Below are 26,336 nucleotides of genomic sequence, written 5' to 3'. Positions count from 1 at the left end.
AAATTTGTGCATTTTGGCACAAGGGAAACAACTGACTCTCTTAAGAAGTGAAGTATCTTTAAGTTGGTTTTGACATGTATGAGCATAAAAATAGTTGTTATAAAAGTATACTGTTATGAGATGAATCAACATTTTCAGTAGTGTTAAAGTAAGTCATTTTACCTTGATTCCAGACTCTTGAATCTAACGTTATTTTTCTTTATGTATTTAGCTGGTCAGCAGGGATTATCAGTTGCCTTTGATCTGGCGACACATCGTGGGTATGATTCAGACAACCCTCGAGTTCGTGGTGATGTTGGAATGGCTGGAGTTGCTATTGACACTGTGGAAGATACCAAAATTCTTTTTGATGGAATTCCTTTAGAAAAAATGTCAGTTTCCATGACTATGAATGGAGCAGTTATTCCAGTTCTTGCAAATTTTATAGTAACTGGAGAAGAACAAGGTGTACCTAAAGAGAAACTTACTGGTACCATCCAAAATGATATACTAAAGGAATTTATGGTCCGAAATACATACATTTTTCCTCCAGAACCATCCATGAAAATTATTGCTGACATCTTTGAATATACAGCAAAGGTATACTTTGTGGTTATTATAGGTTTTTCTATAGTTCCTTGAATGTAGGAATTTTTACATGCTATAACCGAATTTAAAAACTGAATCTGAGTGATATAAATTTAGAATGTTTTGTTATTGTTACCTTTTGTTTTTAATATACTAATTTTATGTTCTGTCATTACTTGCAAGAATCTGGGCAACAGATCTTTACTGTGTTTTCTTTATTCCTAAAATTTAACTCTGATAATTGTTAGATTCAAGGAGGTCTTCTACTTACATTTTTAAATTTCCTTCCGAAATTCAGATGTAGTTGTGAAGTAGACACTGGTATCAGACAAATGGGGATTGGAATATCAGCTTTACTTCTGCTAAAAGCTGAATCGGAAGATATCACTTGTCATTCATATCTGCAACCTCAAGGAGGTCCCTAATATTCACCCCTGAATTAGACTCATCTTTCCCAATAAGAATGATGGGAAAAGTCCTTGCATGGGGACACATTTTCCTCCTTCATTTTCCTGTGAGCAATTTGTTTATATTTCCCCCCATCATTCACACTTTGCTTCTTACCAGCAATGCGCTCCTTCTCCTTACTTACATTAAAGTTAGACCATTATTTCATGGCACAGGGAAAATTGTCATCAACCCTTTTTATCTCTATCAACCCTTGTAATTACTCTTATCTCCAAACTCTAGCAAGCATTGTGTAGCGAGCATTTTATGGTTGGTTAACTCTTGGTAAAGATAGTTTTTCTTGGCTGTGCAGGATATGTGTGATGTACTCTACCTAACATGAAATTTTAGGGGAATAGTGGAAATACAGTTTTTGTAGTGATTGTGGTGGAAAGAACCTGTCTGGGATATGGTTAGTATTAAATGTCACAGTAAATCAAACTGAAATCTTTGATTTTTAAAGCCAATTATCCCATTTTGTTTCAACATATAGTACTAAGAATCAAATTATTTTATTTTTTTCCTACTGTGTACTTATTCATGTTTGATGCCTTCATTCAAATTAGAAAATTAATAACTAGTAAATAATAATAAATTTATACATCTTCAGCAGATTAACCCAAAGTTTGGGTCTACAACCTCTTATGAGGTCCAAGTCATTGGTTTGGAATTAAAAATACCTCATTTAGTTCTCAGGCCAAAGGTTACATTCCTAACCTCAGCTAGCTAATTCCACAATTTAAGCTTTTAGAAGAATGGTTAGTATAAATTCTTGTCCACCAGAAAAATAAAGTAGGAACAGTCCTGATGATGGTTCATGGACGAACCATTTAAATTGGAAAGCAAATTAAATGTAACAAATAAGCATGAAATATTTTGTTAACATTATGAACTACCAAGTTTATTTGAGTTTAACATCATTTTAAAATAATATTTACGCTTAGAAAGTGGATTTAATAGAACCTTTTAATATTTTTACTTATTCACTGTTACAATTTTTTTTTTTTTATGTAGCACATGCCAAAATTTAATTCAATTTCAATTAGTGGATACCATATGCAGGAAGCAGGGGCTGATGCCATTCTGGAGCTGGCCTATACTTTAGCAGATGGATTGGAGTACTCTAGAACTGGACTCCAGGCTGGCTTGACAATTGATGAATTTGCACCAAGGTGAGTAAATTAAACCTAGATATTGTTTCAACATTAAGAAATGCATAGGACCATTTTATATATTGATAAAATGAATTTATAAATATAAATGTCAGGCTAGATTTAGATTTTCTTATATTTTATCTGAGTGATGAGAGAAAAAGCCAGTATTTCTAATAAAAAATAGAATTAAATTTGGCTGTACTTCTTTGTAAATTCGAGGAATATCTTGTCTCCAGCTATTTAGAGAACACAATTAAGTTGCACGTTTTAACAAATTACATTAAAATGTAAACATAATGTTGAGACAGTTTTTTCTAATTTTTCCATTTTAGAATACAGAATTCATCTATTATTTTTTTTTTTCTGTTTCACTATCTAATGTGATGTTTTGGGATCCACTGTGCTGTTGAAACATTTGTTTCACAAGTTTCTTAATAATGTTGTATGAAAAATATGGGAAAACTTAAATGAAGTTTATGAAATATTTAAATTTGGAAGTCAAAAGTCATTCAGTGGTTCAGTCAGTACAGCAATCACTTGCTAAGCTTTGCTGTGCCAAACACTAGCCTATATGCTGACAATACAACATGTAGAAAACATAGCTTCTGCCTTTAGTGTTTATAGACTACTGAAATGCTCCTTTATACCAGGGATTTGTGTACTTACTGTGACAGTAGTTCCCAAAGTGTGGGCTAAGAACAGTTGGGCATTGCTAAGACTCTTTCTGGGGTATTTGAGATCAAAATTGTTTTTATGGTTATATTAGAGCTTTGTTTGCCTTTTTCACTTTGATTTTCTCAAGAATTTATAGTGATGTTTTTCAGAAGCTACACGATATGTGATATTGCAACAGATTGCAGAAACAGATATGAGAATCCAGCTGTTTTCTCTTAAATACATTGAAGAGATTTGCAAAAATGTAAAACAATGATGTTTTTATTATATATGTATATATTTTAAGAAGCATACGTATTTTTCGTAAGAAATGTTACTAATGTTAACATGTTGTGGGTTTATTTTGATTTGATTTGATGATTATTGAGATAGGACCTTGCTCTGTTGCACATGCTGGAGTGCAATGGCATGATCACTGCTCATTGCAGCCTCAGCCTGCCAGGCTTAAGCGTTCCTCCCACCTCAGGCTCCCAAGTAGCTGTGACTACAGGTGTGTGCCACCATACCTGGCTAATTTTTAAATTTTCTTGTAGAGATGGGGTTTCCCTGTGTTGCCCAGCTGGTCTCAAACTCCTGGGCTCAAGCTATCCTCCTGCCTTGGCCTCCTAAAGTGCTGAGATTCTAGGCAGTGGCCACTGTGCCCTTCCTTATTGTTACTTTTAAATGAACTAGTAAATAAAATATTGATAGATATTATACAAATAAAGAAATAAATTCTTTGGAATTTTCAGTCAGTTTTAAGAGTAAAAAGGGAACCTGAGATCAAAATATTTGAAAACTGCTGTGTTAAGAACTTCTTTCAAGGCTGGGTGTGGTGGCTCATGCCTGTAATCCCAGTGCTTCGGGTGACCGAGGCAGGCAGATCACATGAGGCCAGAATTCAAGACCAGTCTGGCCAACATGGCAAAACCTGGTCTCTATTAAAAATACAAAAATTAGCTGGGCATGGTGGTGCTTGTCTGTAATTCCAGCTACTTGGGAGGGTGAGGCACAAGAATCGCTTGAACCTGGGAAGTGGAGGTTGCAGTGACCTGACATTGCTTCATTGCACTCCAGCCTGGGCAATAGAACAAGACCCTGTCTCAAAAAAAGAACTTCCAAAAATGTGTCAGAAGTAGATTTGCAAGCTTTGTGCCTTTAGAGACAGGGAAGTAACCTAAATGTTTAAATCAGCACAGAATATAAGATAAAAGGGAGAGGTGAAGGGCACAAATTGGAGAAGAATATGCCTAGACCAATGCACAATCATTCTTTTACAAAACACTTTCTGGCTATTTAAACAAAGCAAATTTGCTGTTTTATTTCATTCATAGGGGACTCCTGTCTTACATATCGAGTATTCCTAAAATATATATTTTTTAAATAAATTGAATCTTTATTTAATGGACACAAGAAGAGATTCTTTCATTAAGAAAACCAATTACAAAGTGAATAATTCTTACCTGAAACAAAATTTCTTCCATATGCATAAAACTGTAATTTTATGTTAGGTTTAAAGTTACATAAATATACGTGTACTGATCTTAATTCAAATTAAGTTGTTTGAAGTTAAAATATAGACCTTGATTTTCTAGTGTGTGATACAATTAGTTTTATTTTCTGCTCTATATTGTTGTTTAATTAAATCCTGGACCTACCATTACTATTTTAGGTTGTCTTTCTTCTGGGGAATTGGAATGAATTTCTATATGGAAATAGCAAAGATGAGAGCTGGTAGAAGACTCTGGGCTCACTTAGTAGAGAAAATGTTTCAGCCTAAAAACTCAAAATCTCTTCTTCTAAGAGCACATTGTCAGACATCTGGATGGTCACTTACTGAGCAGGTAGTATATAATTTAAAATGTAGAATTTTAATAAAGTTATATATATGTATTTTTCTGAGCAATGTGGCACAAGCAGGAAATAGATTTAAGAAGCTATCTGTTAATATTTGAAATAATAAATATTCTGAAGCATAATGTATACTTAGGTTTGTAATTATACATAATATAATAAATAAATAAATAAATAAAAATTGTCCCCTCTAGTGGTTAACAATATAAAATCACTTACATCCTAGCTTCCTTGTAGTGCCGAAACACTTGTAAAAGTAAACAAGGCCGGGCGAGGTGGCTCACGCCGGTAATTCCAACATTTTGGGAGGCCGAGGCACCCAGCCTGGCCAACCTGGCAAAACTCCGCCTCTACTAAAAATACAAAATTAGCTGGGCATGGTGGTGCATGCCTATAATCCTAGCTACTTGGGAAGCTGAGGCAGGAGAATCACTTGAACCTGGGAGGCGGAGGTTGCAGTGAGCCGAGATGACGCCACTGCACTCCAGCCTGGGCAACAAGAGCAAAACTACGTCTCAAAAAAAAAAAAAAAAGAAAACAGAATTTGATGATGAGGAAGAAGCAAAAGTCATAAGTTAATACTCTCATATAATTGTAAGAGTTATAATTCTTAACGTAAAACTGCCTATTTAAAATTAATTATATATACATACATATTTTATGTGTTAAAGTTATATGTTTAAGCAAGCATGCAAGCAGACTGTTTAAAGACTATTTTTACTTGGGTAATTTAATTTGTTCTCTTAAAAATTGTATAGTTATGGCCTTGTTTTTATACATGTTCTCTTTACATATGAAATTATTTTGGTACATTTAAAAATAATTTATATGTGCAAAGTTACATTGCTTTTATACATTTAAATGTTGAATAATAACTATTATACTCTATATGAAATATAACTTCAGGTTCTTATAAACAGAGAAATAGATCTGGCACAGTGGCTCACGCCTGTAAATCCCAGCACTTTGGGAGGCCAAGGCGGGTGGATCACAAGGTCAGGAGATCAAGACCATCCTGGCTAACACGGTGAAACCCAGTCTCTACTAAAAATACAAAAAAATTAGCCAGGTGTGGTGGCAGGCGCCTATAGTCCCAGCTACTTGGGAGGCTGAGACAAGAGAATGGAGTGAACCCGGGAGGCGGAGCTTACAGTGAGCCGAGATTGCGCCACTGCACTCCAGCCTGGACGACAGAGTGAGACTCCATCTCAAAATAAATAAATAAATAAATAAAATAAAAATAAATAAATAAATACATGGAGAAATAAGAGATTTTTAGGGTTGGAAGGAACTTTAATAATCATTTTTATTTTAACCTGCTTATTTTTTCAGCTAAAGAAACAAGTTCAGAGAGATCCAATGACTTGCCCAAATCACAATTAGGCATACAATAATCTAGAACTCAAATTTCCGAGATCTCAGTTCATTGTTCATCTATTTTATTAACATTTATTCAGTGCCTGTTTTGTACACATCATTGTGGTAGATACTGTGAGGTAGACAAAATAATCAGGAGAGAGTGAATTATGAAATGAAGGACTATATAATCTTAAGTAGAAAAAGAATGCATTCTTGATATACTTACAGAAAAGTATTTAGGCAATATAAAAGTAAGCACAACAGTATCTGATATTTCAGAGGATCATAAGAGGCACTAAACACTGACTCTGACTCTTCTAATTTGGGCTTCTAAACTAATTTATCTAAATTTATTTGCTATTCTGAAGCTTAATATGGAAATTGACATAGAAAATATGCAGCAGTTGCTGTTTAATCATGTTGCTGTTTATAGTTGCAATATCTATCACCTGTTTCTTTGAGTTTTTGTTTTTTATCAAATATTTTAGGATCCTTACAATAATATTGTCCGTACTGCAATAGAGGCAATGGCAGCAGTATTTGGAGGGACTCAGTCTTTGCACACAAATTCTTTTGATGAAGCTTTGGGTTTGCCAACTGTCAAAAGTGCTCGAATTGCCAGGAACACACAAATCATCATTCAAGAAGAATCTGGGATTCCCAAAGTGGCTGATCCTTGGGGAGGTTCTTACATGATGGAATGTCTCACAAATGATGTTTATGATGCTGCTTTAAAGGTAAATTTTTCCACTTTGCAACTTTGTTTTCAGAATTTACAGATTTATAAAGATTTATAGATTTTAAAACTTACAAGTCAAGATTTATAGATTTTAAATTTATAAATCAAATCACTTACAGATTTATGTAATAATTTAAACCATGTTTGCAAAATAATTCAGATTTGATTTTAGAGTTTTCAAAACAATCCATTTAAAAATACATTCGTATTAAAGTATTTTATTAAAAGAATTAAAAAGACAGCTAGTATTAAAAAGCTCATACAAAGAACAGCAGTTTTTGATAATCTACTTGTTTTTTCCTGCTTCCTGGAGTAAGATACATACTTCTTTGCTTATTTTTGTTTTTATCTGCATAGTTTAAAATCACATGTATACTGTTTCTTCTAATTTCATCAACTGTAGACATTACACATGAAACCTTAGACACTATCTATTGCTTTCCTAGAAGGGTAGTTTAGATTTTGGCCGATTCATACCCCTACTTTTCTTCCTCCCTTACTACCAATATAATAATATCTCAATATAATCTTCTGTGAATTCTTCTAATGTTCTCATTTGACTTAAATTGTTTTTTCTCTATTTCTGCTCACTATTGCTGTTCTTTGACTCCTCTTTGCCATTATAGTAGGAATATATTTTCATTTCTCCTCTGTTTAATTCTGAATCTTGGATCCCATGTCTGTCTCTTGGTTATTTGGATGTATATCTCATAGAAACCTGCTAAAAATGGTGCATGGGAGATACATTATTTGAAACTTTGCCTGTTTGGGAATGTCTTTATTCTATTTTTATAATTGATTAATAGCCTGACTAAGCTTGACATTATTTCCATTCAGGAAATTCATAAGCAAGTTTATAAGCATTGATCTGTTTTTTATTCTAGATTTTTATTCTGGCTTTCAATATTTCTGATCAGAAATTCGATGCCATTCTCATTCAGGATCTTTCTTTCTGGAAGTATTGGGACCTCTTCTTTATTTTTTGTATTGATGTATAACTTGGTGTATTTTTTCCTACATGGTACAGAACCTTTATTGGGTCTTTTTCATCTCACCTTTTTTTAAAAAATATTTTTATAGCTCTAGGAAATTTTCTTGTATTATTTCTTTGACAGTATTTTTCTTGTCATTTTCATATGATTTCTTTTTCTAGAACTCCTAGTCATAAGCTACGGACCTCCTTAAATAATATCCTGATGTGCTGATGTTCTTATCTTTTTTTATTTTTTATTTTTTTTAAGACAGAGTCTTACTCTGTCACCAGGCTGGAGTGCAGTGGCGTGACCTCGGCTTACTGCAACTTCTGACTCCCTAGTTCAAGCGATTCTCCCGTCTCAGCCTCCCGAGTAGCTGGGATTACAGGCACATGCTACCATACTCGGATAATTTTTGTATTTTTAATAGAGACGGGGGTTCACCGTGTTGGTCAGGCTGGTCTCGAACTCCTGACCTCGTGATCCGCCCACCTCAGCCTCCCAAAGAGCTGGGATTACGAGCGTGAGCCACTGCTCCCTGCCTGTTCTTATCTTTTCTATAGTATATCTGTTTGCCTTTTTGTTCTGTGTTCTTAAAGATTTGCAACTTTATATTTCTACTTATTTTTACATTCATGTATTATATTTTAATTCATAGAGCTCATTTTTGTTTTCTAATTTCCCCCTTATAATTAATGTCATCTTCATTTGTTTCATTAGTGCAGAATCCGTTTATATTCTGAATTCATGATATTTTCTGAAGTTTTCTTTTGCATCCTGTATTGTCTGTGTTTTCTCTCTGTGCTTTTTGTTTTTAGTCTTTAGTCAAGAGTATAGGCTTTTATTTCAGTAAGACATCTTACCCTTACTTCTCTCTGTATTTGGTATTTGATAGTTCATTGCATCTTGAGTTCATTTTCTGTAGACAGTAAACTTTGGTTCTCCTGACAGAATGAGAGAGGGGTGGTTGCAGACTCTCAAATTGTCTTCTTTTTAGCTTCTCATTTTACACTTACGTAGAATCCAATACAGATTCTTCTTTCTTGAATTCATCAGGGAAAAGCAGGTTGACCTTGATCCTTTCTGCTAAGTCATATATCATTCCACTGTCTGTTTTCTACCTTCATATATGAAGCTATGATTGAAGGTTTAAATGTTTCCTGATTTCATTAAAGATGGGGTTACATTGTTTTTCTGCAGCTCAAATCAAAAGTAAATTGCATTTTAAAATATATTTTTCTTAGAGACTTTATGTAATTATGAAAACTTTACCTAAAAATAAAGATTAGAGAATTGATGTTGCTTTAATTTTCTCCCAAGACTTAAGAGGTTTTGTGTTTTTTGGAATATACTTGTTAGTTGTCTTTTCAAGTAACTATAAACACACAAATTCTAATTAATGCCTTTGATGTTTATTTAATTCTGTTCTTATGAAACATTAACATTTAGTTTATAATTTTATTAATATTAGTAATTATATAACACTCATAACAAATTTATATAGTTTACACACATTTTTAATATTCTCTTTTAGTTTTGTTAAATGTTTTTCTTTTTAGCTCATTAATGAAATTGAAGAAATGGGTGGAATGGCCAAAGCTGTAGCTGAGGGAATACCTAAACTTCGAATTGAAGAATGTGCTGCCCGAAGGCAAGCTAGAATAGATTCTGGTAAGATAGTGAGAAAGTTCATATATGAAATCCAGTAGTTAAAAAGAAATTCATTTGTTTGAAGATAACATGTATAGTTAATAAAACAAAAATAATGAAAAATGGAACTTGGGTAAATTTTTTCTCATATACTTGTATCTATCTATATATGTATTTTCTCATAAATGGATGCACACAGGCAAGCATATGTACAGTGTGTGTGGATGTCTACCCATTGTATATATGTACATGTTTGTGGGTAGATGTCATTAACATTTTGAAGATGACACTGTTGATGATCACAGTGTTCTCTGCATTGGAGTATTCATTCATTCGATGCATACTTTTTTAGTTTATTTTGTTTGAGGCACTTGCTATGTCTGGGTATACAACTGTGAACAGGACAGACATGACCTCTATGACCTCTATGCACACAAATCTTACATTCTAGTAAAAGAGAGGAAAATGAACAAGTAAATAAAGAATTATAGATCACGATAAGTGCTATGAAGGAAATATGAAGGAGTATAACCAGGGGTAGGGGTTGTGGGAAGTTTGGTATAAGGGTAATAATCTGGTAGTTTGAGGTAAAATGTATTCTTTATCATGTAAGGAATTATCTTTGTAATTTTGATTTACTACTTATAGATTATAGAAGGGTTCTTTTTTTGTTTAAAAGTGATTGGCTGAATTAAAAAAAATATTAGAAAAGCTACTGGGTATTCATTCTCTACCTTATAAATCTTAGATGGCAACTTCTCTGTTATTTTGAAGTGTCAGAAGATTTATTAGGAACTGTGGGAAAGTGTATATGAATAGTTTGGTAGAATAATGAAAGTCCTTCCTTACAGAGACTCTGACATACACCTCTACTTTCCTCTCATACCCCCTTCTCAGATTGGGATTTGCTGATCTATATTGAAGTTGCATTAAGAATTAAGAATACTACTTAAAGATATTAAATTTATAAGGAAAATACATCATAACCAGAGCATTACAGTTAGGTAATTATTTGTGAATAAAATTTTTCTTTGGGAAATTACCAGGTTCTGAAGTAATCGTTGGAGTAAATAAGTACCAGTTGGAAAAGGAAGATGCTGTAGAAGTTCTGGCAATTGATAATACTTCAGTGCGAAACAGGCAGATTGAAAAACTTAAGAAGGTATTAACAGCTTGTTTGTTTTTTTTTTAATTCTGTGTTCTGGGCTCTGGCTAAGCTCTTAGATTGTCCTGCTTACATTAATCCTTACAACAGCATGAGGTGTGTATTAATTTCCATCATTTCAAATGTAAGGGAACTAAAGATAAGGCATTGAAAAACTTGCTCAGGATAAATAATTGGACAAACAGGACTCAGTCTGTTGACACAAAAAACTTGTTTTAAACCATGATATCTACCTCTGTGAAACTTATAAGTTGTTATTACAAACCACACTACAATAATAATACCTTCCATAATTTATAGATTAAAACCAAGGCTTAGATGATTATGTAACTTACTAAAAATTAAAAACAGAATAAAGTTTAGAGTTAGTATTTGAACCCAGGGCTTCTTATTGTAATTTCTTTCACCAGAATGATGGCATCTGATACTACTTTGAAATAATTACTTGCTTTTTGATTTTTAAAATTCAACTATATTTGGTAGTGCTTTAGTAAGGTACAGTTTATAATAACCTTTATTTATTTTGATTGAAACTAGAGTACCGTATTCCCTTCTTATTTTTAGTTTGTCACTGAGTTGATCCAGAGCATATGAAATACTAAAATAGATAAATCAAATTAATTGTCACTGTTGTAACCTATATATTTTTGTTGTATGAAGCTACTTTGGCCTCTTAATCTTTGGCATTTGTAAGTACTGCTGTTTCCAAGGCAGGAAGCTTAAACATTTAATGGTTTTTCTTTGTTTACTTTTCCTGAGATTGTTTAATGTATGGCTTTTTTTAGTTCAATCTATAAAAATCTAATAGTATTTATTTTTGGAAAACCCTTTCTTTTCTCTTATACTTTAGGTTATTAACTTTATATCTTCATAGCCTGAGGGATTTCATTATCATGAATAATGATAAACCTTATTTTGGGCAAGAGAGAAATTCATTAATGATAATATAGGAATAATAGTTAACATTTATTGAGCACTTACTGTGTACCACATACTGTACTAAATCCTTTTCTTGAATTGTTGTTTTTGTGTGTTATTTTATTTAACAGGTAGTTACTATTTTTATTTCCATTTACAGATGAGGGAAAATATATTCCAATATAATGATTGGAGAGTCTCATTTAGTTGCTCAAGTTTATAGTTTAAGTGACAAAGCTGGGATTTGAATGCAGGCTTTTTGACTCTATAGCCAGTTTAGGAGAAATGGATATTCTGATATAACTTTTTCCTAGTTTTGAACTTTCTTAGGACCATGACCAAATCAAAGTCCTTCTATTATAAAAATTAATTTTCATATCTAGACTCAGATATTTTTATAGCAAAATATGTTTCTCCTGCAATACTCTGAGCTCTCTTTAGTAATGAACTCAAGTTTATATTTTCTTATGCTTTCCTTTTACCTATGGTTTTAAACAATATTTTACCTGTGGTGGTAATTTTTTAAAAAACGTGAACTACCTCAACAGTAATTTTATATTAAATTATTTTTCTGTAACCCTCAGCCCTAATTAATTTTAGCATGTGTTTTCACTCCCTGAATTTTAGTAATCTGTTGTTGAGATAATTATAGCAAACTACCTAATCTAAGGATGACTAGTTTTCTAGTAAACCAGAAAAGGTGTACTTCTTAGGTCTTTGCTCAAATGTCACCTTATCTAAGAAGCTTACAGTGATCCAATATCTACAATAGCACCCTACTACCCTGTGACAAATCACTTCGTTATTTACTCTATTTACTTTATTTTTCTCTTAAATTGTATGTGTTTATTGTTTCTTTCTCCAATAAAAGATAAAGAAAAATGGGCATTTTTATGGAGAATTTGGAGTTGAGTTTTTTCTTGCTCTAAATTTAGTTGGACCTCCATATCTGTGGGTTCCACATCTATAGATTTAACCAATAATGAATTGAAGATACTTGAGAAAAAAAGAATGGATGCGGCTATACTGAATATGTACAGACTTTTTTCTTGTTATTTCCTAAACCATACAGTGTAACAACTACTTATGTAGTATTTACATTGTATTAGGAATTATAAGTAATCTAGAGATGATTTAAAGTATACAAGAAAATGTACATAGGTTATATGCAAATACTACATCATTTTATATAACGGCCTTGAACATCCCTGAATTTTGGTATCTGTGGATAGGGTGGGCAGTGGGTCATGAAACCAATCACCCACAGATACTGAGGGGTGACTGTATAAATTTTCTGTACAACCTGTGCTTATATATACTATATAATATTAGTGGCATCTTGAGCAGTATATTTTAGACTCTTTTACAGATGGTACAATTTGTAAAAAAACGGATTTATGCAACTTTATTTTGACAAATGCAGAGCAGAGTTAGGACCCAGGGAAAACGTTTTTTACTATGCTTTTCATTGTATATCTTTTTCTTAGTCCCTCTTTCTCTCTTGAGATTATTTTTAAATAAAAGTATAGCAGTATACATATTATTATCAATATATTATTATTTATCTAAAGGAAACTTAAAATATAACTAAAATATTCTCTAAGTTTTGATTTTTTTTCTTGTCACTATTAATCTTTAGTGTTCCTTCAAAATACTTCATATGAAAGACCCACTTGTTTACAATGTCTTGGTATTTTAGAAAAGCCTAAGTAACATGTGCTACTTGGGAAGGTCAGCACTATTATTGCCCTTCATGTTTCTGATTTGTTAGGATTATACCAAATGTAATATTATTTTAGGAAATCCTGAGTGAATGAATGAATTGAATGAATAAAATTCCTAGGTTATATGTTATTCTTTTCAATTTTTTCCTCTTATATTTGGAGTTAGGATTATGGAAAAAAATGCCATATGGTATGCATCAGGGTCTAATCTCTTGATCTCTGTTTTATTCTCTCTTCATGTAAATTGTCCCTTTCCTTGACTTTTTCCATAGATCAAATCCAGCAGGGATCAAGCTTTGGCTGAACGTTGTCTTGCTGCACTAACTGAATGTGCTGCTAGCGGAGATGGAAATATCCTGGCTCTTGCAGTGGAAGCATCTCGTGCAAGGTAAAGATATATAAGTTTGGAGGTTTCCAAGGACTAAAAGTTGACCAGTTTAGCTTTTCAGAGTATACCTAAATAAAAGGTTGATGCTATAAACCATGTGAGCCCAAAAGAAAATAATGGCATCCATAATAAATTTAATTCATCATTTTAAAATCTCTGTATTTAAAACATTCATATATTTTGAGTGAACTGTATTAATAATTGTATATTTTACTGTGGCTGAGGAATTTTGAAACTATTGTAATGAATCCATTTCACTGATCCTCAGGTTGAAATGTGTTGGACTCTCAAGTATATCACCAGGTTTATGCCTATTACCTTGGTATTTTACCAGTTAAAATGGCTCTGGGGTGGAGAGGAGAATATTAATCTGAGAATTTATAGGAAAAACTTGTCATCCCATTGCTTTTGAATTAGTTTTAACCATGAAGTGACCAGAAGAGCAACCAATTTCCTCACACCCCCATCCCAGTCCTTCTTCCCTTGTTATTGGAGCCATGTGTTCTTTTAGGAGTAGAATACTTACTGTTACTAGTCTTTTATCTCCTGTTGACATTTTGGTCTACTGCATTTGATTTTCTACTGTAATATCATTGCTCTTACTAAGTTCACTAGCGACCTCCTCTTTGTCTGATACTGTGGATAATTTTTAGTCCTTATCTTGAATTCTCTACAGTATTTAACATTATTGACCACCTCTTCCTTCTTGAAACTTTTTGCCTTTGTAACCCTTAACATGCTCCTTTGTCTCCTAACTTTTGTCATCCTGCATTTAAAAAAGGCTGAGTGAAAAACAGAATCTAATCTCATGTTATATCTGCTTCTGTGTTCCCATAGACACGATATTTGGCAAAGTGAAGTTTTTTGTACTTACTACCTAATAGGATTGTTGTGAGAAGACATTAAATCATTAAAAATAGTTCCTGAAACAGAATATGGCACTTAATGTGTTAATTTTTATTATTTTTCTATTTGTTGTTATTTAAAAATTATCTCATTATATATATCAATATATAAATAAATTCATTATATTAAGAACCAGAAGGAGTCTGAAATATTACCCTTCTTGCAAGCTAACAAGTTATCCTGTGTAGTGGGGTGCTGGTTGATGATATGAGGTCCCTGGATCAGAACCTAATGACAGTTTGTTACTACAATATTAATAGCCATAACATCAGCAGGTTTTGGGCTAGTTCCTTTGATTCCCAGTTGATGTGAGTGATGTGAAAAGGACTGCTAGATGATACCTCATGTACAGTGCGGTGGGTTGCATTCAAGGAGATTCGGTTGCATTCAAGGAGATTGGGTTGCATTAGGGATTCAGAATCTTTTGTAATGGGTAATAAGCACGGCCCCCATTGTTCTAGAGGCAGACATTATTATATTGGACAGAAAGCAAACCTACCCTTTGCTCTGGAGGTAGCCAATATTTCTGTCTTCTAAGGTGATTCAGTATACAGACATCTTTGAAAAGATAGTCCAGAATAAAGAGCCGTCAGTGCTTTGCTCCACAGGATGTGCAGAAAAGCAAGTGACCCATGGAAAATTCTCTCCCAATATATGGCAGTATCATTAAATAGATTACTTTTGCTTTTAAGTGTTTATTTCTTAATATAATGAACTTTTAAAAAATGTTGCTTTAACTGGTTAAGGTATAGTATAAATAGTATGTGCTGTTTTTTTCTACTACTAATTTCATAAAAAAATTAGATAACTTTTATTAAAGTCCTTTGATGGTTGCCAATGCCTTTTAGATTAAAACCTAATCTTCCGATAGTCTGCAAGATGTGCTAGATGTGACTCTTGCCCATCTCTCTGACTCATCTTATACCACTTTCCTCACTATGCTGTGTTCCTAATGCCCTTCTTTCTATTTTTAGAACATAAAACATATTTTCCTACATCTCAGAGCCTTTGCTTTTAGTGCTTCCGTTTTCAAACACTCTTACTCTTTTATGTTCCCTTGGGATCCCCCTTTTTATAATTTATATGTTAGTTCAAAAGTCATATCTTCACATCTTCAATAACTTTAAAATAGTTCTTCCAGACACCCCATTCCATCTTTGCGTGGTTTAGTGTCTTTATAGTACTGATTACCTTATGAAATTGTCTTACTAGTTTATTTATTTAGTTGTTTATCATCTGCATCCTCTGACTAGATGTTACAGATGTTAATGTCTATAAGAACAAGCACTTCTTCTTTGGTCTCATTTATTACTGTATTGCTATAGTAGATATAGAGATATAGTAATATCTGGCACATATTAGGCACACAGCTAATGTTGGATGAGTTAGTGAACAAATGGATGGAATATGCTAAAAGATTTACTTCTTATCAAAACATATTTATGGGAGTGTTGCTGTTTATCCATTTGTGTTAAGTGGTGAATTATTCAGCAACCTTCAGGTACTTGTCTATATATGTAATTATTAGGTCATTCAGTCATTTCTTGGTTGACAAATGTTGAAAAGAGAATTGGATGCATAAAGGCATCCAGAATAAATTTTTCATAAGTATTTTCAGAAGAGATGCTTTCATAATACATTAAAAACATTCTTATTTTACATTTTTACAGTCGTTTAGTTATGTAATAAAATATGTTTAATTATATTGAATATTATGGTAAACAGATATCTTTATCAGAACGTAATGAAGTTAATGGAACCACCATTTCATGTTTCAGATGTACAGTGGGAGAAATCACAGATGCCCTGAAAAAGGTATTTGGTGAACATAAAGCGAATGATCGAATGGTGAGTGGAGCATATCGCCAGGAATTTGGAGAAAGTAAAGAGATAACATCTGCTATCAAGAGGTAATATGTAAGGTTTCTTAGGCCAGAATTTCATCTTTTCTGTTAACACAATCCCCTTGAATCTACTGGGAGCTTAATTTCCTTACATACAACTGAGAAATTTTTGAATTTTAAAATAATAAATAGTAAATTAAATATTAATTATATTATATAAACTATATAACATAATAGAGTATGTAATTTATTCATTACATATAATATATAATTAGAAACATACATGATACATATTATATATCTATACTATCATTATTTTAATATGTACCTGATATTTAATAATAAATATCAAATATTGAAACTATTATTAGTTTTCATATAATTAACACTATTTTGAACTTTCACCATAGTCCCCTTCAGGAGTTTCTGATGTCAAACAGATGTTTAACTAACAATGATATTGCTTCATATCCTCCAGGTATTTATATTTCAATCTGCTTACTATGGTAGAGTTTCATATTTTTTGAATTTGTTTACATTATTCATTGCTTGAATAATTATAAAATCTTAATTTTCATAATTTAAAGTAAACATTTAGTTGGCATCTATGCATACATTACAATCAGTATTTACTGAACTGATAATAACTTACATTTCCACAGCATGACTTGGAAATATATATTAATGTGATCATATTTCTCAAGTGTAAAAACTAGCTTTTTGATGATTGGTCTTCTCAACCTCTGTAACAAGCTTCCCATTAGAAACTGAATTTCCATACTTGTATACTAGATAAATATCAAAACAGCCAAGGTGAAAGTCATCAAAATGGAACTTTTTTTCTTTTAACAAAGATAAGTGCTTTCTTGTGTTGGAAGTAAATTTGTCAGTGGAGCAAGCAAGCATTTTGATTATATAGCATGATGAGAAACCATATTGCTGTTAGCTGGGGAGAGTTCACACTTATGAAGGGTACATGAGATGTGGACAATTCAAAGCAGCCAGTCTGTCACATATATGTATAAATGACTGTGAAGTCACTTTTTAGTTTATATTTAAATCTTTCTGCATGTTGTACTCTGTACCCTGGCTCATGAAGGTGGGAGGTTGTCATTTTTTGTCTTACTTCACCGTGATGTTCTCGGTGTTATGTGCTTACAGTCTGTGCCATCTTTCAGACTTTCCTCTAAGGGGGAGATGGCTTTAATGGAGCTCTCAATGTGAAATAGATGCATTAACAAAATACGGATGGGAGCAGGGAGATCATCACGAAGAATAGCTAATGGATGCTGGGCTTAATACCTAGGTAATGGGGTGATCTATGCAGCTATTCACCATGGCACGTGTTTAACTATGTAACAAACCTGCACATTAACCCCTGAATGTAAAATAAAAATTGGAAAAAAAAAAAAAACCCAAAATACAAGTAAACAAATTAGGTGTTTTTAAATAAACTTGAAAGATTTGCTGTGAATAAATTAGTTTTTATATCTTGCCTTTGGAAAATTAATATCTAACTACTGATATATTTTTAAATGTTTTTCAGGGTTCGTAAATTCATGGAACGTGAAGGTCGCAGACCTCGTCTTCTTGTAGCAAAAATGGGACAAGATGGCCATGACAGAGGAGCAAAAGTTATTGCTACAGGATTTGCTGATCTTGGTTTTGATGTGGACATAGGCCCTCTTTTCCAGGTACTAAAAACTGTTGGGGGGAATTTCTAAAGTATTTACTAGTCACTTACATTTAGAAAACTTAGTAAAATGATGAGAGACATTGAGCAAATTAATACATCTTCTGGTAACTGGTATGCAGCCACTGACTTGGTAAATGCCTTTCTCTCCATTCCTGCCCACAAGGCCCACCAGAAGCAATTTGCCTTCAGCTGGCAAGGCCAGCAATATACCTTTACTGTCCTACTGCAGGGGTTTATTAACTCTCTGGCTTTGTCATAATCTTATTCGAGAGACCTTGATCACTTTTCACTTCTGCAAGATATCACAACTGGTCCATTAATTGATGACATTATGCTGATTAAATCCAGTGAGCAAGAAGTAGCAAACAAACTGGACTTATTGGTGAGACATTTGCATGCCAGAGGATGGGAAATAAATCTGACTAAAATTCAGGGACCTTCTCCTTCAGTAAGGGGTCCAGTGGTGTGGGGCCTGTTGAGATATTCCTTCTAAGGATAATCTTAGAAGGATAAATTGCTGAATTTGTCCCCTACTAAAACCAAGAAAGAGGAAAAATGCCTAGTGGGCCTATTTGGATTTTTGGAGGCAACACATTCCTCATTTGGAATGTGTTATTCTGTGTTACTCTGGCCTATTTATCGAGTGACCCGAAAGGCTGCCAGTTTTGAGTGGGGTCCAGAATAGGAGAAGGCTCTGCAACAGGTCCAGGCTGCTATGCAAGCTGCTCTGCCACTTGGGCCATATGACCCAGCAGATCCAATGGTGCTTGAGGTGTCAGTGGCAGATAGCAATGATGTTTGAAGCCTTTGGCAGGCCCCCATAGGTGAGTCACAGCAGAGGCCTCTAGGATTTTGGAGGAAAGCCCTGCCATCTTCTGCAGATAACTACTTTCCTTTTGACAGCTCTTGGCCTGTACTGGGCTTTGGTGGAAACTGAGTGTTTGACTATGGGTCATCAAGTTACCATGCGACCGGAACTGCCTATCATGAACTGGGTGCTTTCTGACCCATCTAACTATAAAGTGGGTCTTGCACAGCAGGTTTCCATCATCAAATGGAAGTGGTATATATGTGGTTGGGCTTGAGCAGGTCCTGAAGGCACAAGTAAGTTACGTGAGAAAGTAGCTCAAACGCCCATGGTCTCCACTCCTGCCACCCTGCCTTCTCTCCCCTAGCCTTTATATGTATGTATATATGTAAGGGGGAGTTTATTAAGTGTTAACTCACATGATCACAAGGTCCCACAGTAGGTCTTCTGCATGCTGAGGAGCAAGGAGAGCCAATCCGAGTTCCCAAACTGAAGTACTTGGAGTCCAATGTTGGAGGGCAGGAAGCATCCACCACGGGAGAAAGATGTAGGCTTGGAGGCCAGGCCAGTCTCTCTTTTCACATTTTTTTGCCTGCTTATATTCTAGCCGTGCTGGCAGCTGATTAGATGGTGCCCACCCAGATTAAGGGTGGGTCTAGCCCTTTCCTAGCCCACTGACTCAAATGTTAATCTCCTTTGACAACACCCTCACAGACACACTCAGGGTCAATACTTTGTATCCCTCAACCAAGTTGACACTCAGTATTAACCATAACACATATAGTCCAATTAATTCTGATAGAAATAAAAATAAAATATAATTAATCTTTCAGACTTTTAAAAGTCTCAGTTCAGAGCTAAAACTGATTATGCCTCTGGAACTATGAAGATTACTTTCAAAGATCTTATTGTACTCTTTATTGAGATTTGACTAATATTTTGTGGGAAAGATAGCCCACATGGGATTGGTGAAAAGTGTTTTGAAAAGGAAATCAAATAGCAATATAAGCTCAATTCATAAGTAAGGTTATTTTCGTTTATTTTTGTTGTTGTTTTTTAACTCTCTACTGATATGTTACTTAGTCACAGAATATTAGACAGGAAAATAATTTGCTGGAGATAAATTACACTATCATTTTCCATAGAATGATAATACAAAAAATTTGTCTAAAAAGTACATTGTAATAATTTTATATGAAAAGCCTTATCTACTACATATTTATTGATCATCTACCAGATACTAGGCTGAGTCGAGTAGGATACAATTTTGTCCTCAAGGAGGTTACAATCTCCTAACAAGAGAGATTTACTTGTAATTTCATCAGTGTATGAAAATTACTATAACTAAAATATGGACAAGGAGGGCACCTCACTTGTTACAAGAAACCCAGAAACTTATATTTATTGATCCTTGAAACTTACGTTTGTTTCAGAAACACAGTGCCATTTGCTTTCTAGTAAAATCACTCTCTGAAGTGGATGGAGGAGAGCTGCAACTAGATTCAAGGAGTCCAGTGAAGAAAAACAATGAGAAACAATGAAGACCTTAACTAGGGCAATGTCAGGATCTCAAGAGAAACCAAATCTCAGCTAGGATTTTGAAGAAAATTTAATGGAGGGACTACTTACAGATATGTAGGCAGGATTGATAGAACCACTAAGGAATAGCGAGGCCTCCAGGAATTAAATTTTTAAGAATTTCAAAAGCCAGTTGTTTTTCATGGTGTGAAATGGTGTCTCATTTAAGTTCCTTATAGATTCTAGAGATTAGACCTTTTACTATTGCCTAAAACCAAAGGTGATAAGTACTAAAAACTCATCACTCCCTATGCTGACTATATTTTATTATTAACTGCTCTTTAGGTTATTTCCATCTGTTTTATCTATGTGGTAGAGATACTGTATCATTGTGTGGCTATTATGCATCTTTTTTTCTGCTTTGCATTTAGTAATGTCACGTACTAAAAACTCATCACTCCCTATGCTGACTATATTTTATTATTAACTGCTCTTTAGGTTATTTCCATCTGTTTTATCTATGTGGTAGAGATACTGTATCATTGTGTGGCTATTATGCATCTTTTTTTCTGCTTTGCATTTAGTAATGTCACGTTAATAGGGTGAAATTGGCTATGGTTGGAATATTCACAACATAAAAATCAGCAAACACTAAAAATTAGGGATTGAGTTATTATTTTCAGAAAATTTGATGAAAAATGTAAATAATCAGAACAAAGTTCTCTGAGGGAAATAATGTAACGATGAATATTAAATTTAAACGTTTCTGATACCTGTAGGCATTACATCAGGAAGACCCCCAACATTTGAGGAAACACTCTTTTAGTATTCAAAAAAATATTATTATTATTATTATTATTTTTTAACTTTTATTTTAAGTTCAGGGGTACATGTGTAGGTTTGTTATATAGGTAAACTTGTGTCGTTAAGCCTAGTACCCATTAGTTATTTTTCCTGATCCTCTCCCTCCTCCTGCTTCTCTACCCGCTGATAGGCCCCAGTGTGTGTTGTTTCCCTCTTTGCCTTCTTTGTGTCCATGTGTTCTCGTCATTTAGCTCCCACTTATAAGAAAGAACATGTGGTATTTCTGTTCCTGTGTTAGTTTGCTAAGGATAATGGCTTCCAGCTTCATCCGTGTTCCTGCAGAGGACATGATCTCATTCTTTTTTTCTGGCTGCATAGTATTCTTTAGTGTGTATGTATCACATTTTCTTTATCCAGTCTATCACTGATGGGCATTTAGGTTGATTCCATGTCTTTGCTGTGGTGAATAGTGCTACAGTGAACATACATGTGAATATGTGGTTTTTTTTTTTTGAGGCAGAGTCTTGCTCTTTCGTCCATGCTGGAGTGCAGTGGTATGATCTTGGCTCACTGCAACCTCTACCTCCTGGGTTCAAGCGAGTCTTCTGCTTCAGCCATATGAGTAGCTGGGACTACAGGCACGTGCCACTATGGTGGCTAATTTTTGTATTTTTAGTAGGGATGGGTTTCACCATGTTGGCCAGGCTGATCTCGAACTCTTGACCTCAAATGATCCTCAAGGGAGCCTCTGCCTCCCAAAGTGCTGGAATTACAGGTGTGAGCCACCGTGCCCGGCTGCATGCATGTGTTTTTGTAATAGAAAGATTTCTATTCATTTGGGTATATATATGGTAATGGGATTGCTGGGTTGGGAGGTATTTCTGTTTTTAGGTCTGTGCGGAATCACCACACTGTCATCTACAATGGTTGAACTAATTTACACTCTCACCAACAGTGTATAAACGTTCCATTTTCTCCACAACCTTGCTAGCATCTGTTATTTTTTGACTTTTTAATAATAGCCGTTCTGACTGGTGTGAAATGGTGTCTCATTGGGGTTTTTATTTTCATTTCTCTGACAATCAGTTATTTTGAGCTTTTATAAAATATGATTGTTAGCCACATGTATGTCTTTTTTGAAAAGTGTTTGTTCATTTCTTTTGCCTACTTTTTAAATTTTTTTTGTAAATTTGTTTGTTTTTTTATAGATGCAGATGTTAGACCTTTGTCAGATTCACAGTTTGCAAAAATTTTCTCCCATTCTGTAGGTTATCTGTTTACTCTGTTGATAGTATCCTTTTGAGTGCAGATGCTTTTTAGTTTAATTAGATCTCATTTTTCAATTTTTGCTTTTGTTGTAATTGCTTTTGGCATCTTCATCATGAAGCCTTTGCCCATTAGTATGTTCTGAATGGTATTGCCTAGATTGTCTTCCGGGGTTTTTATAGTCATTATCTAGTAATAAACAATGATTTATCTTTACTTTCTGACTGTTTAGACTCCTCGTGAAGTGGCCCAGCAGGCCGTGGATGCAGATGTGCATGCTGTAGGTGTAAGCACCCTCGCTGCTGGTCACAAAACCCTAGTTCCTGAACTCATCAAAGAACTTAACTCCCTTGGACGGCCAGATATTCTTGTCATGTGTGGAGGGGTGATACCACCTCAGGTATTTTTCATCTCCGTTTTTCTAGTACTGTGATGGGAATCTTGAGTAATGATAGCTTATATGTGGTTCTAAAGATAAACTTGTTGTAGATTTAGGAACATATTATTTCCTGGTGATTTCACTAAATAAATTCTACAAGGTCTGAAAGTGGACAGTGTTGTTTTGTATTCAAGTTATATTGCAATTTATTATGTATAATTTAACTTTACACTTTACAAAGCTTCAGTGAGAGAACTACCTCCTTGCAAACCAGTAACCTATGCTAGATGTCTGCCTTCATTCTCAATAAACAGTTATGGAGAAGGAACAGGATAAAAGTAATAAAACTCGTAAGTGGAGTGGAGAACAGTGGTAGTAAATACACAGTGAATATATCAAAACCTAGCCAGAGATACAGTGAGTACTCCTTGCCCTGGGGGGTGGAATGAGTCCTTTAGTTTACTTGCTTCTATTTAGAAGGAGCTACCTTGTCCTTTTCCTCCAGGATGATCCCATCCCTAAATGTTGTCTTACCTCAGAGCTATATCATTTACATGGTCCTATAAAACCCTTTATTATTTAAGCTAATTTGATGAGGGCATGGTATTTCGGGAGCCAAAAATATCCTATTGCAGACATAGATGGAATCAGCTTGTCTTGAAAATTATAGGCTGAATGGGGAGGAGGTGAATACATGAATAAAACTGTGAGTCCTCTTAGGAAAGTAGAAATAGATGTTACCTACAATGATATCAGTTAATTTATTAATGAGGTAGGGAGACACCTTCCACATATGACATTCCTGGCCAGTTAAAATAGTTATTTCAGATACAGATAGGTTCTGTTTCCAATCCGGTTCTCAATTATATCAAAATTTTCTTTTTTACTGAGAATGGAAAAAATGTCAAGTTAGAAGAACTGTGTGTGAAGCCGCTGTAAGTAAATGACTCATAGATGCTAGCTACAAAGGCCCCATCACTATAGCAGGAATCCGTCAGTGAAGTGTGACCTTGTTTCCAGCTCTACAGTTTTTTTTCCTCCGTTAAAACTCAGAATATAGAATAGTACGTTCATATACTACTTGTGAAAGGAGAAAATTCATATGAATAAGGTTGTGAGATTCGTCATAAAGTGTGGCTACTGAACAAACTACATATTTATTTTCTTTCCAACAACACATTATTTAATGTGATATAATCAACACAAAATTCTTTTTGTTAATATACTTGCCTATTATATTCATAAAATAGGTCATTATTTGAGAAACTAAAGGGTAGTTATTCTTTATTGCAGTCTATCTACAGAACACTTCTATCAGTGTTGCAGTTTTAGAGTCTGTGATACCTAGGCATGATATTAAAATGTAAGGACCAAAATAATTAGCCAATAGAAAACATTTGAATTGGAATTCATGTTGAGAAAAAAAAATGCCTGTTATATAAGTCAGCTGATATTTTCAAGAATTATATTTCAAATAAGTTGTATTAATTCTCTGGATATTTAAATTACTTAGAACATCTTTAGGTGTTTGCCATGTGATTTTTCCCATGAATTTAACAACTAAGGATAAGGGCCACTTTCTGTGTTATACTTTTGTGTGACTATGGGTATTATATAATTATAGCAGTTAACACCCTTGTATTTTCTCACTATTTGTTTGCAGTGAATATGTAAAATGTTGCTATTATTCAATTAAAGGTCACTTAGTTTTAAATTAGAAGGCACTAATATCTAGTGGCTAATCAAACAGATACAGCCTCTGCCATGTGGAGCTTACAGTTTCTGCAGTCTGATTAAATGAATAAACGTGGTCTGTCCTCACCAGTATGTTACTACAATCAGCATTTTCTAGCTGTCTTAGCAGCAGTCGCCTCCAAGGTTTTTCAGCAAGTTGAGTAGACTCACGATGCCTGCTTCCATCATGAAGCAGGCACTGTGCTATCCCTGGCCCGGCTAAGTAGAGGACATTCAAACATATATTTTTATTTGGAAATAATTTCAAACTAACAGATAAGTTGCAAAAACAAAAGTAGTACAAAAAGTATCTGTATACCCTTTACCCAGATTCACTTACTGCTAACATTTTACCCCCTCACAAAGGTATATTTTACAAGGCTTATGTAAGAAACAGTTAGATAAGTCACATACCCTTTTTTCAGTTGCAACATCTTGCAGTTCTCTTCCAATTGAATCCTCCATTCTAAATCCATAACTCAGATGTCAGGACAAATGGTACACGGGATTTTTAGGAAGGAGAGAAGTATAAGACCTGTGAATCTGACCATCTCCACTTTAGAGATGATTATTATTACATGTTTCATTCAGTTCCCTGATGAGCACTTAAACTGTATCATCTGCTTAAGAACAATGACATGTTTTGAGCACTTTTATGTGTCAAGTGCTGGGGAAACAGATTGGACATGATGTCTGCTCTCCGAATTTCACAGGATAGAAGGAGACAAGTTCAGTGAGATGTGTTAAGTTCTATTGCAATATTATAGTATTATAAGAATATTACAAGTATATAATAGAGACAGAAAAGTAGTAGTTGGGGAGTAATTAGCATGACCATATAATTTATCACTTGAGAATAGAAATGGGTGTTCTTAAAAAGAGTGCTGCAACAATAAACACAAATCAGACTGTCCTGTCATATATGATCACCCTACTGGATAATGATCAGGTTCTTGTAGCACATCCTAACCGCAATCGATATTGCAGCTACAAATGTTCAGATGTTATAACAGTTAAAATCCTGCAGTATTATTTGTGCCCTTGATATCTTTTCACTCATACTTTGACTGTTCAAATAAACTAAAAAGGCCGGGCACGGTGGCTCATGCCTGTAATCCCAGCACTTTGGGAGGCCGAGGTGGGTGGATCACGAGGTCAGGAGATTGAGACCATCCTGGCTAACGTGGTGAAACCCCATGTCTACTAAAAATACAAAATATTAGCCAGGCGTGGTGGCAGACGCCTGTAGTCCCAGCTACTCGGGAGGCTGAGGCAGGAGAATGGCGTGAAGCCGGGAGGCAGAGCTTGCAGTGAGCCGAGGTCGTGCCACTGCACTCCAGCCTGGGCAACAGAGCGAGACTCCGTCTCAAAAAAAAAAATAAATAAATAAATCAAATAAATAAACTAAAAAAACAGCAACAGCAACAGAGAGTGAAAAAAAGATGGGCTTATTTTTATTTATAGAAAATCTATCAGGTGTCCAAATTCAAAGTGCCATCATTCACTAACTGCAGACAAAATACCTAGGAGAAAATAGTTTTTTAAGCTCAAACTTATCATATCATACTAAATTTAACACAAATAATGACAACTAGTGAAAACTTAGGTGAGAGAAAATTATGGCTTAAGGCTCAGAAGTTCTCAGTCAGGATATCCAGCTTCCTACCACAAGCAACACATAGAGGTATTTAGAAAATGGGCGCAGTGTTTTGTTTTTTAAATAACTTGGACTGGGAGGCTGGTGCTGATGGCTATTAGTAGCACTCCCAATCAAGGAAGAATTTTTTA

General features: G+C 34.3%; 1 protein-coding gene across 5 annotated transcripts in view; it reads left to right on the top strand.

Annotated features, from left to right (window-relative positions):
- MMUT (methylmalonyl-CoA mutase) overlaps positions 1–26,336 on the top strand; it is a 32,559-nt gene that overhangs the window by 4,990 nt on the left and 1,233 nt on the right. For 3 of the 5 annotated variants that reach the window (XM_063632847.1, XM_055263364.2, XM_063632846.1), the window contains exons 3-12: positions 212–579; positions 2,029–2,186; positions 4,495–4,666; positions 6,524–6,772; positions 9,308–9,419; positions 10,445–10,560; positions 13,478–13,593; positions 16,278–16,409; positions 17,890–18,037; positions 22,668–22,835. In XM_063632847.1, coding sequence (XP_063488917.1) covers positions 212–579; positions 2,029–2,186; positions 4,495–4,666; positions 6,524–6,772; positions 9,308–9,419; positions 10,445–10,560; positions 13,478–13,593; positions 16,278–16,409; positions 17,890–18,037; positions 22,668–22,835 — 1,739 coding nt within the window. Of the gene's footprint in view, positions 1–211; positions 580–2,028; positions 2,187–4,494; positions 4,667–6,523; positions 6,773–9,307; positions 9,420–10,444; positions 10,561–13,477; positions 13,594–16,277; positions 16,410–16,753; positions 16,822–17,135; positions 17,765–17,889; positions 18,038–22,667; positions 22,836–26,336 lie in introns of those variants that run through there. The other 2 variants (XR_008654207.2, XM_055263366.2) reach the window with 2 other exon arrangements.

The sequence above is a fragment of the Symphalangus syndactylus genome, chromosome 23, assembly GCF_028878055.3.
Source record: "Symphalangus syndactylus isolate Jambi chromosome 23, NHGRI_mSymSyn1-v2.1_pri, whole genome shotgun sequence".
Lineage (NCBI taxonomy): Eukaryota > Metazoa > Chordata > Mammalia > Primates > Hylobatidae > Symphalangus > Symphalangus syndactylus.
The sequence above is the reverse complement of the archived record's forward strand: the minus strand, read 5'-3'. Positions and strand labels throughout refer to the sequence as shown.